The sequence below is a fragment of the Sceloporus undulatus genome, chromosome 5 (assembly GCF_019175285.1).
Source record: "Sceloporus undulatus isolate JIND9_A2432 ecotype Alabama chromosome 5, SceUnd_v1.1, whole genome shotgun sequence".
Taxonomy (NCBI): domain Eukaryota; kingdom Metazoa; phylum Chordata; class Lepidosauria; order Squamata; family Phrynosomatidae; genus Sceloporus; species Sceloporus undulatus.
The window spans coordinates 86354441-86368537 of NC_056526.1; the positions used below are offsets into that span (position 1 = coordinate 86354441).

General features: G+C 39.8%; 1 protein-coding gene across 1 annotated transcript in view; it reads left to right on the top strand.

The window, feature by feature from the left end:
- The window catches only part of LOC121931653 (semaphorin-3C-like), a 28925-nt gene extending 15104 nt beyond the window's left edge, over window positions 1-13821 (top strand). The window contains exons 6-8 of the mRNA XM_042469628.1: window positions 5472-5539; window positions 7238-7368; window positions 10873-13821. Of these exons, the coding sequence (XP_042325562.1) occupies window positions 5472-5539; window positions 7238-7368; window positions 10873-11286 (613 nt within the window). The 3' untranslated portion in view covers window positions 11287-13821. The remainder of the gene's footprint in view (window positions 1-5471; window positions 5540-7237; window positions 7369-10872) is intronic.
- Window positions 13822-14097: the final 276 nt, after the last annotated feature.

Sequence of the window (14097 nt, forward strand, 5' to 3'; positions counted from 1 at the left end):
CTAAAATGTTTGGGACTAGACCAGATGTATTTCAGATTTTGGACTTTTTAGGATTTTGACTTTTTAGGATTATGTAATATATGCATATGCATAGTGAGGACAAATTAGCAGAAGTGTTGCAGCTGCCACATCAAAGATAGAAGCAGATGGCTGGTAGGCTTCCAGATGAAGGGGAACCTGAAGAATGTATGTCTGGTAGCTGGGGGTTATCACCATCTCCGGTGCTGTTCTATACCATTATATATATATGAAATGAGTTCAGCATCTGTGTTTTTTTGGCATCCATGTGGGGTCCTGGAACCAAACTTCCATGGATGCAGGTATCAGAGCTGAAGGGGGGCGGGGCACTCTTTTTTCCCTTTGGGATGCTGAATAAACTGTATCTGACTGTGACCCATCACATGAGGTCAGAGGTGGGATTTTCCACTTATGGCTTCATTGTCAGCTCTCAAAACATTTCATATTTTGAAGTATTTCAAATTCTTGATTTTGGGATTAAGGATGCTCCACTTGTTTGTGTTGCATAGGTATATCAAAATATTTCTAGCCACTCTTCATTGTGTGATTTCAGGGCAGTGTACAAGTAATGTAACTCTGTGACCGCTTAAGTTCCTTCTGTATGTGGTGGTGGTGGTGATGATGATGATGATGACAGCAATGATTATCTTTACTTATAGCTCCCCACACACTTTCCCCCAAAAATGGGACACAAGGAGGTTTACAAATTAAAACAAGTACAATATCATTAAAACAGCCATGCATGTTAATTCCATTAAGATTTAATTGAATTATTGATGACACTAAAAACAATTGAAAATATAGAATTATTGCTGAACTCTCACATTTTCTTTCTTTAGATTTAGACTGCCTGAATTGACATGAGCAAAAACAGTATTTGTACCACAGATGCATAGCTTCTGAAAAATGCAGTTAACAATGATTGACGGCATTTTCAGTGACCAGGCTCTTTTCAATTCCATTATATTATTATTAACCTTTATTTATAAAGCGCTGTAAATTTACACAGTGCTGTACATACAATCTTTTTAATTGGACGGTTCCCTGCCCTCAGGTTTACAATCTAAAAAGTCATGACACAAAAGGAGAAGCGAGTGGTGGAGGGGGAAGGGGATGAGGTCCAGCAGTTCTTCTCTACCTCCAAGGCCTGGACCAAGGCAGATGGACTGGAGGGAGGGCTTGGCTTCATAATGGATGGTTAATCTTCTTCCAGGGAGGCCTGTTGGAGTTAGCCTGCCTCATTGGACATACTTATATTACCAGAGCAAAAGTGTACCTCAACAGAGCAGTATTGTTTGTTGTATAGAACCAGCATGGTCTAATGGTTTCGGCATGGCATTAAGACTCTGAGAGACCAGAGGTTCAGTCCCAGCTCAACCATGGAAACCCACTGGATGACCTTGGATAAGACAAGTCATATACTCTCGGCCCCAGAGGAAGGCAATGGCGAACCCTTTCAAAACAAATCTTGCCTAGAAAACCCTCTGATATGTTCCCCTTATGGTCACCATAAGTCAGAAAAGACTTGAAGGCCCACAACAACAACAACAACTGTTTATTCAGAGAAATTTAGAGCAGCAAAGTCACAGTATGATCCTGGTTTCCTGCTACAGTTATTATAATGCTCTGTGGTTCTCAGCGAGGCACCCCTTCCTCACGGCACAAGATCTTTGAGAATTGTTATCCCTTTCCAAGTCTAACAGTCTAACTAAATCTAGCTAAAAGTTTAGAAATGTCTGTGGATATTTTTAAGATTGCCATCATGTTAGCAGAAAAAAACACATTGTCTTCTTGAGATAATGTTTTCTTTATTCTCTAGTTTTTGTAGTGTGGGATGAATAAATACATAGAGAATGAAGTCTTTTCTTTCCTTGAGTTTAGGAAATGTGTTGTTCCTTTATCTGTTGTTAAAAAAACAGATTATGATTGAGAAAACAACCATAAAAGCAGCCAAGTGAAGTCTCAAAGTCTAGACAAAAGTAGAACCTCGACTGTTATTTCTTTGCCCTTTTGGATTCCTACTAAACTTTTTTCCAAAACAAGACCTTGAGGTATCTGATCGTGTCCTTGTTTTCAAAATACACCCGCAGCACATCTTTCTGAGGCAAATATTTGTACTTATAAGTTTTTACAAGGTTTATTGGCTTCTTTAAAATGGCTGCTCCTAATGTTCTCAGAAGATCTGAAGGAACCAAACAAGCAGCGCTGTAATTCATAGGAATATTTCACATTCTCTGCCTAGGACATGTCTTAAAAAGATCAAAGCACCCCATATAAGTTGTGACATTAAAGATGGAAGGGCAGCCTACTAAGAGTGTTCTTCTGAAACAAATTGATTTAATGTTACAAAGGAGGAGAGTCTTGCCTTCAATTGAGGCAAAGATTTACAAAGAGAGGTCCTTTGACCTCCCTGGGATTGAAAGAAGTGCCAACTTCTTTTTAAAAAATCTTCAGTCTCTCTGAGATTAAATTTTTACAATATGAAAGGTAAATGCTGATTTTTGTGTGCCTTCAAGTTGTTTCTGACTTACAACAACCCTAAGGTTAACCTAGTCTGGGTTTTTCTTGACATGATTTAATCAGAGGGAGATTTCTATTGTCTTCCCCTGAGGCTAAGAAAGGGTTATTTCCCAAACGTCACCCAGTAGGTTTCCCTGACCAGGTATTCAAATGGTGGTCTTCCAAAGTCTTATGCTCAAATTATTACACCATATTGACTCTCAATATGAAATACTGTACAACTAACTTAAAATAGTGCCAAAAGTCCTTTTTCAACTGAAAGGGCCACTCTCCTCATCTTTATTGGGAGACTGGGAACTGCAGATGTGTGAGCATGTGTTTGTGGATAGATATACACAGGCACATTCCATTCATTCTCCCCCCATTACTTTCTCTCCATCCCACACACATACACATGTTTCCTCCATAGAACACAAAAAAACTATAGATTCCCTGATACACACACACACAAAAATACAAGTGGGCATTCATACAGTAGACTGTAAAATGTAGGACTTTTTGTTCAATATAAAAAGAATCATGGAGGAAATCATATGCACGTCCTCTGGCTGGCCATTTCATAGGGGTGAGGCCACCATAGGAAGGGATCTATCTTTTTGACGTACCAAAATAATACATTAAGTGTGGGGAAATGGCAGCCTATGGGCCACATACAGCCTGTTAGGATTTGTTAAAGCCCCCCAGGGCCCTGTTGAAGTCCCTGAATTCCTCAAAAACTGTTGAATAAAAAATTATTATTATTATTATTATTAAACTTTATTTCTAAAGCACTGTAATTATACACAGCACTGTACAAAGTCGGTAAAATTAAAAAGTATATAAAAGCCTGCCCAAGGCATACATTCTAAGATAACAATAAAAGAGGAATAGATAAAATTACCATATAGAAAAGAAAAAACAAATTAAAAACATCAAATATCAAACAAATCACATCACATCAAATATTGTCAGACAGCCAGATGACAATCACAAATTCCCTGAGAACGCTTCCCTAAACAATATGGTTTTCAGTTCAGCCTTAAAGCTGGTTAGGGAAATGATGAGCCGTGCATGCAGAGGAAGAAGGTTCCAGAAATGAGGGGCAGCAAGAGAGAAGGGACGGATCCGGGATGGGGCAGAGGAGATCCTGGGTTGGGAGAGGAGACTTTGGCTACCAGAGCGGAGAATGCGAGTAGGGATGTAGGGAGAGAGAAGATCAGTTAAATAAAGAGGGGCCAGCCCATCCAGGGCTTTAAAGGTGAGTAGCAAAAGTTTGTACCTGATGCGGAAAGGAAAAGGGAGCCAGTGAAGGGAGGACAACAGAGGGGAGACATGATCATAAAGGCGAGCGAGTGAAATAATGTGTGCAGCTGAATGCTGAACAGAAATTAATGGGTGGAGATGAGAGAGGGGAAGCCCTGCCAAGAGGAGATTACAGTAGTCTAGTCGTGAGACCACTAGGGCATGGACCAGTGTCTTTGCATTAGAAGCTGAGAGATATAGACGGATTTTGGCGATATTATAGAGAAAAAATCTGCAGACTGGCTGTAGTCTGGATCTGAGGGATAAATGACAAAGAGGAGTCAAAGATGAAACCGAGACTGCGGGCTTCCTGGACCGGCTGGATAGAGATGTTATTGACAGAAATAGAAAAGGAGTAGTGAAGGGTGGGCTTAGGAGGGAAAACAAGAAGCTCTGTCTTGGACATATTGAGCTTCAGACGCCGATGGTGCATCCAGTGGGAGACAGCTGTTAAACAGGATGACATTTGCTGCTCTAGCTCTGGCGAAAGATTAGGGGTGGAAAGGTACAGTTGGTATCATCAGCGTAAAGATGGTAGGAGAAACCAAAAGAACTGATAAGTTTGCCAAGGGAGAGTGTAATTAGTAATAGGACACCCCTGAAGGCCCTGAGTGGTAGTACATATTGGAAATACAGTGTCAACTTTTTCCAGACCAAATAAGAATACTAAAGGCGCATTACAGACCGCCCAGAAGGGGCAGTCTCACACCGCTGCCGGTTGCTCTGTGAGGGAGCCGCAGCAGCCTAACCGTGCGGCTCCCTCGTAGAGCAAGAAGAAGCGCCAAAATGGCACTTCTTCCTGGGCCCTGGAAGAGGCGCCACAAGGTGCGAGGCGTGCACTCGCAGCACCACTTCCAGTGCATGACGTCCGGACGCTGTGCGTGCGCGATGTCAAAATGATGGCACCCATCTGTATAGGGTGCCGCCATTTTGATGCACTCATTACGCGCGAGGGTCAAGGCGCGTCAGGAAGCGCCGCCCCTTGCGTGTAATGATGGCGCCTCAAGGGTCCCGTCTGTAAAGCCCCCAAAAAATGGCCACCTTAGGAGGAAATAGAAACTGGAAGTTAATTCTCATTTTGTTTTATGCTGATTGAAAAGGGTGGGGTGTTGGTCTGTCATAGATGCACAGACAAAAATTCCATAGCTAATTTTATGTTGTAAGCATAGGCATATACTGTATGTTCTTGTTTCTACTATTAATTCTGGGAAGTACAGTTTGTCAAGTTACTAAGAATTTTATCTGGAATCCAAAGGTTTTACCCATAAGTACTGTACTGACAGTTTTCTAAGGGGCAGACATGTGAGTTCAAAGTCTTATAACAGAGTGACACTTATGGGAATCCACAATAGATTACCTTATTTTCATGCAAAACACATAATGTTCTTCTGAAATAATGTAATACAATAATATCTATCACCATATGAACATTGTGTCATATCCAGCAATGCATACACAAAACTATAGGTATGAAATATGGAAAAACATATCCCACTGTGTGAATCTGTACATGACATAGCAATTGGGCTATCACTTATCAGGACTTAACTGACTCCAAGTGCTTGAGCAGCTCTGCAGGGTCGTGTCAGAATATTCTCTGTGTTTAAATAACTTTTGCCATGTAATTTCTTCCCTTTTCCTCAATGCTTTAGGAGGAGTCGTAGACAAGATGTGAGGCATGGAAACCCTATGACTCAATGCCGAGGATTTAACCTAAAAGGTACTTTGAACGGAAAGATGCCTGGGCTAGAAAAACATTTGATTATTCTTAAGTGAATCATACAATCCATGTGGTTTACTGGTAAAAACAATACAGTGCCCATGCATTTTCAGCATTCCTTCCTTCCTTTTTGTGTGTCATGTCTGTTTGCAGGACTGAGCACAGCTCTTTTAAAAAGAAAATCTAAAATTGACCTCGTCATAAGATGATAGTGGCTGACCATGATGCCATGGTGTCAAACACCAAGTTGTATCCATGGTCACATAATTTGTGACTGATATTGCCAGACTGGTGCAGAGTCTGGAAATGTTACTCTTTGGGCCATGCTGGTTGGGGGATTCTGGAACTTCTAAAGGAGCCCTGGTGGTGCAAAGGAATCCTGGTGGCACAGTAGTTAAATGCCAGTACTGCAGCCACTCATTCACAAATCACAAGGTTGTGAGTTCAGTCCCAACCAGGGACTCAGGGTCAACTCAGGCTAGCATCCTTCCGAAGTTGCTAAAATGAGTACCCAGCTTGTTGGGGGCAATTAGCTTACAGTTGTAAACTGCTTAGAGACTGCTTAGTGTGGTATGAAGTGGTATATAAATGAAGCTGCTATTGCTCTGCTTGATTACCTGTACATCAGGTAAATGGGGCATCTGAATGATTTATCATACAACTTCAAAATAACAATTGGAGAACTAGAAGGAAGCTTATGGACTTAAGCACCAAATATTGGATATTATGACTAAAATTGAAGGTGTGTCATAGGCATTATGTTCTCAGAATCAGAATGTGCTATCAAAGATTGGGAGGCCTGCCATTTGCCATAGACCAAATAGTGGCATTGTTCTCAGTCCACATGTTTATTGTTATGTGCCTTCAAGTCCTTTCCAGATTATGGTGATCCTAAGGCAAACTTATCATGGGGTTTGCTTGACATGTTTCTTCAGAGGAGAGTTGCCATGGTCATTCTTTGAGGCTGAGAGAGTGTGACTTGTCCAAGGCCACCCAATGAGTTTATAGGGCAACACAGGATTTGAACTCTAATCTCCAGAGTCATAGTCAAATGCTCAAACCACTACACTATGCTGGTTTGCAGCTCTCACAACTGAAGGATGTGGGATTATTTGGTATCTATATTGAGCAGAGTGTAGCAGGTGTTGTGAAATATAAGTCTATAGTAGAAACAGGATATTCTGCATGCTCTTGTAAGGTAAAAGAAAAGAAAACTTATATTTATTGTCTCAGGACATTTATATAATATCTTATCTCTTCTTCTTCCTCCCTAATTGTTTACTTTTGTCATGATTAGCATATATTATTTCTAAAAATGTTGAAAGCTAACTGAGCTGGTGCTATCACTGGAGTATGAGAACATGGTTTGAAGTGGGTTTTCAAACCTTAGTTGCAAATCATCCTGGTTCCCATCTCCCATCTATTTAGATGAAGACCAGTAAAAATGAATTCAATTATTGCTAAGTGAATCATAAAAGAAAGTATGTGGTAGTGTGGAGGAAACAATGTGTAAATTATTATTATTATTATTATTATTATTATTATTATTAACCTTTATTTATAAAGCGCTGTAAGTTTACACAGCGCTGTACATAAATTTTTTAGTCAGACGGTTCCCTGCCCTCAGGCTTACAATCTAAATTCCTAGGTTCAGAGAGGAGGAACCATCATTCTTATCTATATGTTTTTGTGTTGTAGCTTATCGAAATGCAGCCGAGGTAATTCAGTATGGAGTCAAGAATAACACCACCTTTCTTGAATGTACACCTAAATCACCACAGGCCTCTGTTAAATGGCTGTTACAAAAAGACAATGACAGAAGAAAAGAGGTGAGTAATCTTGGCCATATCATTAAAGAACCAAAAGTCTAATAATGATGGTTAAGCTAATGTTCATATGGGATATGATCTTTAGTGTTGCACCTTACATGACAAATGCCATGAACTCTTATCAGTGACCAAGTCACTAGACATTCATAATCCTTAATTGTACTTTCAATCACAATTGAGATGGAAAAGAAATTCATTAGGTTGCGTTTCCCTATGTTCCCCACATCAATTTTGCACCTCCAAGACCAGCAATGTAAATAAGCACATCTTTCATCAGATATTCATATATTGCTAGGACTTGTAATGCATTTTAGTCAAGAAAAATGCACACAGTAATTATTCATAACAATTCATAAATTTAAAAATGATCACAATTAAAATGTATATACATTTGGGGAAAAAATGTTTTAGCCAATTAAAAATAGATACATTTGAATCAGGCACACAAATGCTTTAGTCAGTCATCAGGGAAATTAAACATCCAACCATACACCAATCTCTGTGCAGGAGGAGAAGAAAACAATTGCAAACCAATATAAAACTAGAGTGGGATGAGGATGCAAGTGGAATAATATAAAAATTCCAGTGAGAAATTAAAACTGACAGATTTTTGCATCCCTAATTTAGATAGTATATTTTTTTACTGCTTCATACTATATGAGTGGACTGGACTGTCATATGTCTTAGCAATTTATTATGGAACTAGGTGGCAGTTGTTCTTCAAGATGACTAAACAAAGGTACAGGGAAAAGAATGAATCTCCTGTATTTGTGGGAAATGTGGTATTTGTGATGTTTCCCCTAAGGTAATAAGTGAATGTACTATAATGCCACATAATCTGGGCAATCCTGCTCCTTTAGAAAAATGAACAAAGATTGCATGAGTGTCCTGTGTCCACACCCTACAACTCATGGCACATTTTAAGCTGGGTGAATGATGGGACATGAGTCAAGTACATAGTTAAGTAAAAGCTGATGCATGATTCTGGCCATTAGTTTGGAAACCAGAGACACATGTGCAGGTGCACAACAGATGGATGTTTGTACTGATAAAAAAAGTCCATCATGTTTTGGCCTGCACATGCTCTCAAAGGCCTTCTTTGAGGGATATATAAAATCACAGAAAGAGACAGCAAATAAATACATAATAAAATATATCATAACATTATATGAAAGCCTAACCATCACTCTTATACTGCTTGCAGTCTGTACATACTTATTTCAGATACAGACATTTCTGGAGCTGAAACTCCCACACCATTTACTGGACGAAAGGAAACATGTTAATCAAAACTAAGGGGGTTTTCTGTCGGCAGGTGGTCAGAAAAAAGGGACGTTGGATAACATTCACGGGCACTTTGGTGTAACTGGGCAGAAGGAAAGTGGATGTGTTTCTGCTTTCTTCTGCAGATTTTAATGGGCAGTCCCCAGTTTTTTTCTTTCTTAATTTTGTTTTGCACGTTCTAACTACAACATAAAGACTACAATAATAACAGTATCTCCTGTGCTTCAGACACCCAGAGGCAATGGTCATAATATTCAGAAGTGCGACAGAAAAGATATGTCTGAGGAGGAAGGAGAAGAGATTATGCAGAAAGCTTTTGTAGGCAAGGAATTAATCTGAACTAAAAATACTCACAGTGACAAGAATTTTCCTGACTGTGGTGTAATCACATTTTCCATTACTATCTTCTTTAAGGCTCTCAAATTTCAGCTCTCTAAAATACAGTGCAATTGTAGGGAGCTAGCTTTCCTTAAGTGAAACAAAATGAAAAATTATTTGTATTTGCATTCCCTAGGCTGTTCTTCTGATGGGGAGAAATGCTTCTTAATATTGCTAACCATATCTGAATAGCAGAAAACTATGTGTTTGTCAAGTCTCACTCCTAAACTTGTGTTGAAGGAAAGAGAATACAATCAGAAATAGGCTACAGTTTGCAGAATCTTCTGACCAGCATGGCCAGCTTGCTTGATTGTATATTCTTTCATGTATTGAACAACACTCTAACTGTTAAAGATTTAAAAGTCCATGAAAGCCTAGGCAATGAGAAATAAAGAAAATACTGATTGAAATAACAGAGTGTTAATTCCATTTCACACACAGTTAATCCAGATCTAGTTATATTCGTAGACCCACTGGAACTGATGGGTCTTCAGTTGGTCATATTTAGTCCTACTAACTAGAACTAAAGGTGTGTATACACCGTATAAATAATGCAGCTTGACACCATTTCAACTGCTATGGCTCCTCTCTACAGACTCCTGGGATTTGTAGTTGTGTGAGATACCAACACACTTTAGCAGCAAAGGCTAAAAACTTTTTTAAACTACGAATCCCGGGATTTCATCAGATAAAGCTACAGCACTTAAAGTGGCATCAAATTGCATTATTTCTACAGTGTAGCTGCACCTTAAATCAGGATCCAAACCAGTGAATTTTAGCTGCATGTGTAAGATGTTTTAGTCAGATTTCTCTTTTTGCTGTTAAAAAGTAGTGAGTAAACTGAATAATTAGATAAATGAAGCAGAAGCGTAAGACATGCTTGAGGGAAGTTGGTGTTTTACCATGCTAAAAAACTCAATGCCCAAGGGAGGAGGAGGAGGAGGAGGAGATGGTGGTGGTGGTGGTGGTGATGATGATGATGATGATACACTAGCAGCAGTAATAATAAAAGCTACCCTTCCCCATCACACAGAAAAGTATCAAGAGAACTGTGTACATAGTGAGTCAGTAAGATGAGTGACACAGTAAAATTATGAGGTAAATAAGTGAGTGAAATAGATAATTCAAGGAAAACTTCTCCTTGATGTTTCTCCTATTTATCCCAAAGAGCACAATACCTATCAGCAATGGCTGCTTGCTCCTGTGTCAGTGGGGTGATGAAGGAATGGGGTTTTACTTTGAGATGTAAAGTTTTCCAAGGTGCAGAATCAACTCCTTTTACTACTACTACTACTACTACTACTACTACTACTACAGCTGGATAGGGCCTTTAAAGTTTGTACTAAAACCCAGAATGGATTAACTACCCCACTGACAAGTAAACCACCAGCTGGCACTATGTATCACCCAAGTCTTCTAGAGAGGTTTTTGTTTAGAATGGGCTCCTTTGTAAGGCTTGTATTGATTGAATTGTACATTGTAGTGTGCAATGGTTATAGTTTGTTTCTTCTTATCTGATGAGTATATGAGCCCTGAGTTCTCATTTCCCCACCCTCAAATTTCATCCACATAAAACCACATGCAGACACACAGAGACACATGCAGAAACACACACTGTAGCAAAGGCCACGTGGCTGATGTATAAATAAGCTGGACATCATAGATGAATAATATACTTTTTGCAAGGCTATTAAACTTCCTTATACATTCTGTTTGTGGCTGTTGGAAAGAAAACAGATTGCTCAGAGATTGTCTCTTTGAAAACAAAATCAATGTTTGTTTTTCATCGTCTTTTCATATTCATTGCTAGAAACTCTGTTATATTGTCTGTGTTGCTTCCAGGTAAAGCTGAATGAAAGAATCATAGCAACTGAACAAGGGCTCTTAATTCGCTCTGTCCAAGAAGCTGACCGGGGACTCTATCACTGCATTGCGACAGAAAATAATTTCAAGCAAACGATAGCGAAAGTGAACTTCAAAGTGTTAGATTCAGACATGGTGGCCTTCATGACTGAAAAATGGTCCCCATGGACCTGGGCCAGCTCACTCCAGGCTTTACAGTTTCATCCTAAGGACTTGGTTGGATCTATCAGCCACTCAGAACTGCAGTTGATCAATCAATACTGCAAAGACACAAGGCAGCTGGGGCAGCAGGCTGAAGGGTCCCAGAAGATGCGGGGGGATTATGGCAAGTTGAAGGCCCTCATCAACAGCAGGAAAAGTCGGAACCGAAGGAATCAGTTACCTGGATCATAAGGTTTTGTCTTGGAGCATCACCCCTTCCTTTATTTTGTACCCCTCAAGGGATTTTGTTTTGTTTTGTTTTGTTTTCCTGCTGAGAGCATAGAAAAAAAAACATTAGTCAGGCAAGCCTGGTCAAAAAAAGTTCATTTGCTTTTGATATGATTGTTAAACACAACCTGTCTAAGCTATAGAGGAAAAAGAAAAAATCAAATCCAAAGATATTTCATTCTGTGAAGTGCCCGCTGACACCAGATAGATCCTTACTAATAACTGTGTAAAGCAGATTATTTGCCTTAACCCAGATTCTCATGCAGTGCACTGACTCTCCAGTTTGGAATTATGCAAGGTAGGAAGTACAAGAAAGAGTTTGGGTTAGGAAGGAGTGTGAGTTGGAGCGACATATACAGACATATCTTCTGTCAATTATAATATATTTCAGAGCTTCTTAGCCTGTGGTCTGAGGATTAGAAGAGCTTCAGAGAATCTGTGAACTGGGTGCCAAAACAACATTTTTTTCCCCTTTGCCTTCTTTCCTGTTACTTTGAATATTTTGTATAATTGCATTCGGGGAGGGGAAAGGTCTGCAGATTTCTTCAGATTCCCAAAGGGATCCATGAGCTCCAAAATGGTTAAGAACCGCTGCTCTATATGTCTCTCTGTTTACGGTACATTATTTTTTCAAAAATAAATGGCTGAAATAAGTCTTTAATGGCTAATTCCCAAAATAGTATTAATGATACAGGAACACACAAAGTGTAATATGGGAGAGGTAATCATGACAATACAACACACACTTTCCTGAGATCAAGCCCCAGTGAACTCAGTGGGACATACTTCTGAATAGACAAGCATAGAATTTCATCATAAATATAGTTAACCCCAGTGCAGTTAATTGCATAAAACATAATGCCACCCCCTTTTGACATAGTAAAGTCATAGGCCAAGAATACTTCGTGAGCACAGTCTGTTCATTCTTTGTTTTCCCCATGTGCAGATCTGTGAACTTCAGCCACTGATTCAACTGAAGAAGTGTGTCCAGGCATGGTTTGAATGCCTTGTCACACTCAGGGAAGGAAAAGGAACCTCTGTCACCAGCATAAGGCTGCTGTTTCTTTGGATGTTCAAGGGCAGGGAGAAGACACCCTGGTACATTGCACAGCTGAGCAGTCACTGAGAGCCCTCGGGTTGTGTTTGCCTATCTGGTGTGAAGGTGTTGTAAAAGGAGATACTGAATATCTCCTTCTGTAACACTCCCAAAAATAAATATGCTGGCATAAACAGCTATTATGCTAGTATAGGCCACCACTAGAATTCTACATACAGTTTGCACAAAAAAGAAAAAGAAAGGAAACTTTAATAAAAGCATTTGGGCTAAAGATGAAGAAGTTGGTAAACAGCTGCAGATGTTCCTCTGCTCTTCCTGCATTTCTGATCATGTGCTGAAGAGTGTCATGGGAGGAGGTCAGTAAAGATTTTCCCCACCAACCCTTGTTACCTCTCTAACCAGAGGATAATGAGAAACTGATATGCCATAGAAGTTGTGGTCCTGCTTAGTTAACTGTGGGAATTGTCTATATTGAATAAGCTACATGGTGGTAACCTGTAAGATTCCACTGAAGTGTTTCACAGTAGACATGGCACCAATTTCTTTTTGATTGTTCCATCTTGGACCAGCTCTTGTGCCCTTGTGTTTCCTTTAGCAGAGAATTCAGTATATGAGAAAATACCATGTGTGTTTTGGTAATGTAGGTTATAATTTGACTTAGAACAGATTTCAAGCTCATGAAAATCCATACCTGTTATTTTCACCAGGTGCAGATATTTATGAAGTCAAAAGCTTCTGTGTGGAAGTATTATTTATGACTTCTGAGATCTTGACCAAGATTTAATGATGTATGTAAGGATCCAGCACAAAGGGAATTGGAATTGCAGCCCTCTGTTCTGCCCAAAATCTGCTTCAAAAAGTTTCTGAGCCCACTGGATGAGGTTTTCTGGGCACATCAGAGACCCTTAGAAAAAAGTGAGGTTGCTGATTATGTACTTCTGTTGTATCCCAATGCTTCTGTAATAATCAGACTCTACCCTTCATATCTATCTCAAAAAGTCTGCAGGCTCCATCTGAGATTCTGCATCTCCATATAGTTACACATGTGCAGCTCCATATCCTCCTTGAGGAAGAAGGAAGGACTATCCATGAGGAGGGACGTGAAGGCAAAACAGTTCAGACCATGGAAAAGCAGCTTCTCGGTGTTGTCAGACAAGGAGAAATGTGGTACTTTCAAATAGAGTGCATCCATCTTTTCCTTCCCTTGGAAGCCTAGAGCAGCTGAATCTTCATGGTCTGAATTTTCTCCAATTTTCCTATCTCCCCACCAGTAAGTGACACTATCAAGTGTTCCTGCTGAAACTAAAGACAGCTACCAGGCAATTGGAGGTTTTTGGTTGGAGCCACAAGAGCAGATATCACCCTTCTATGCCCCATCCAAAAAAGGTTTTACACATACATAAGCCACACTTGTGAACACATAACAGGATGCCAGCCTAGGTGTGGATACCATGTTCTGTGATTTCTTTTAACCCTTTTATTTTACATTCAGAGAGACTATGCTGTCCCACGTCTAAGCATCCCACTGGTAACAAAGAAAGTTGCCATAGTGCCTAGCCATCTGCCTGATCTGGGTTTTTGTTTTTGTTTGGCACTGCAGTCCTCAGAGACAGCTAGCATGTTCTGGTCTGAAGACATGACACAGAAATATCCATAATTACAAAGCACAGGGCTGCAACTGCATGTGAATGCTTCCAAAGGATGGCAAATTGTTGTCC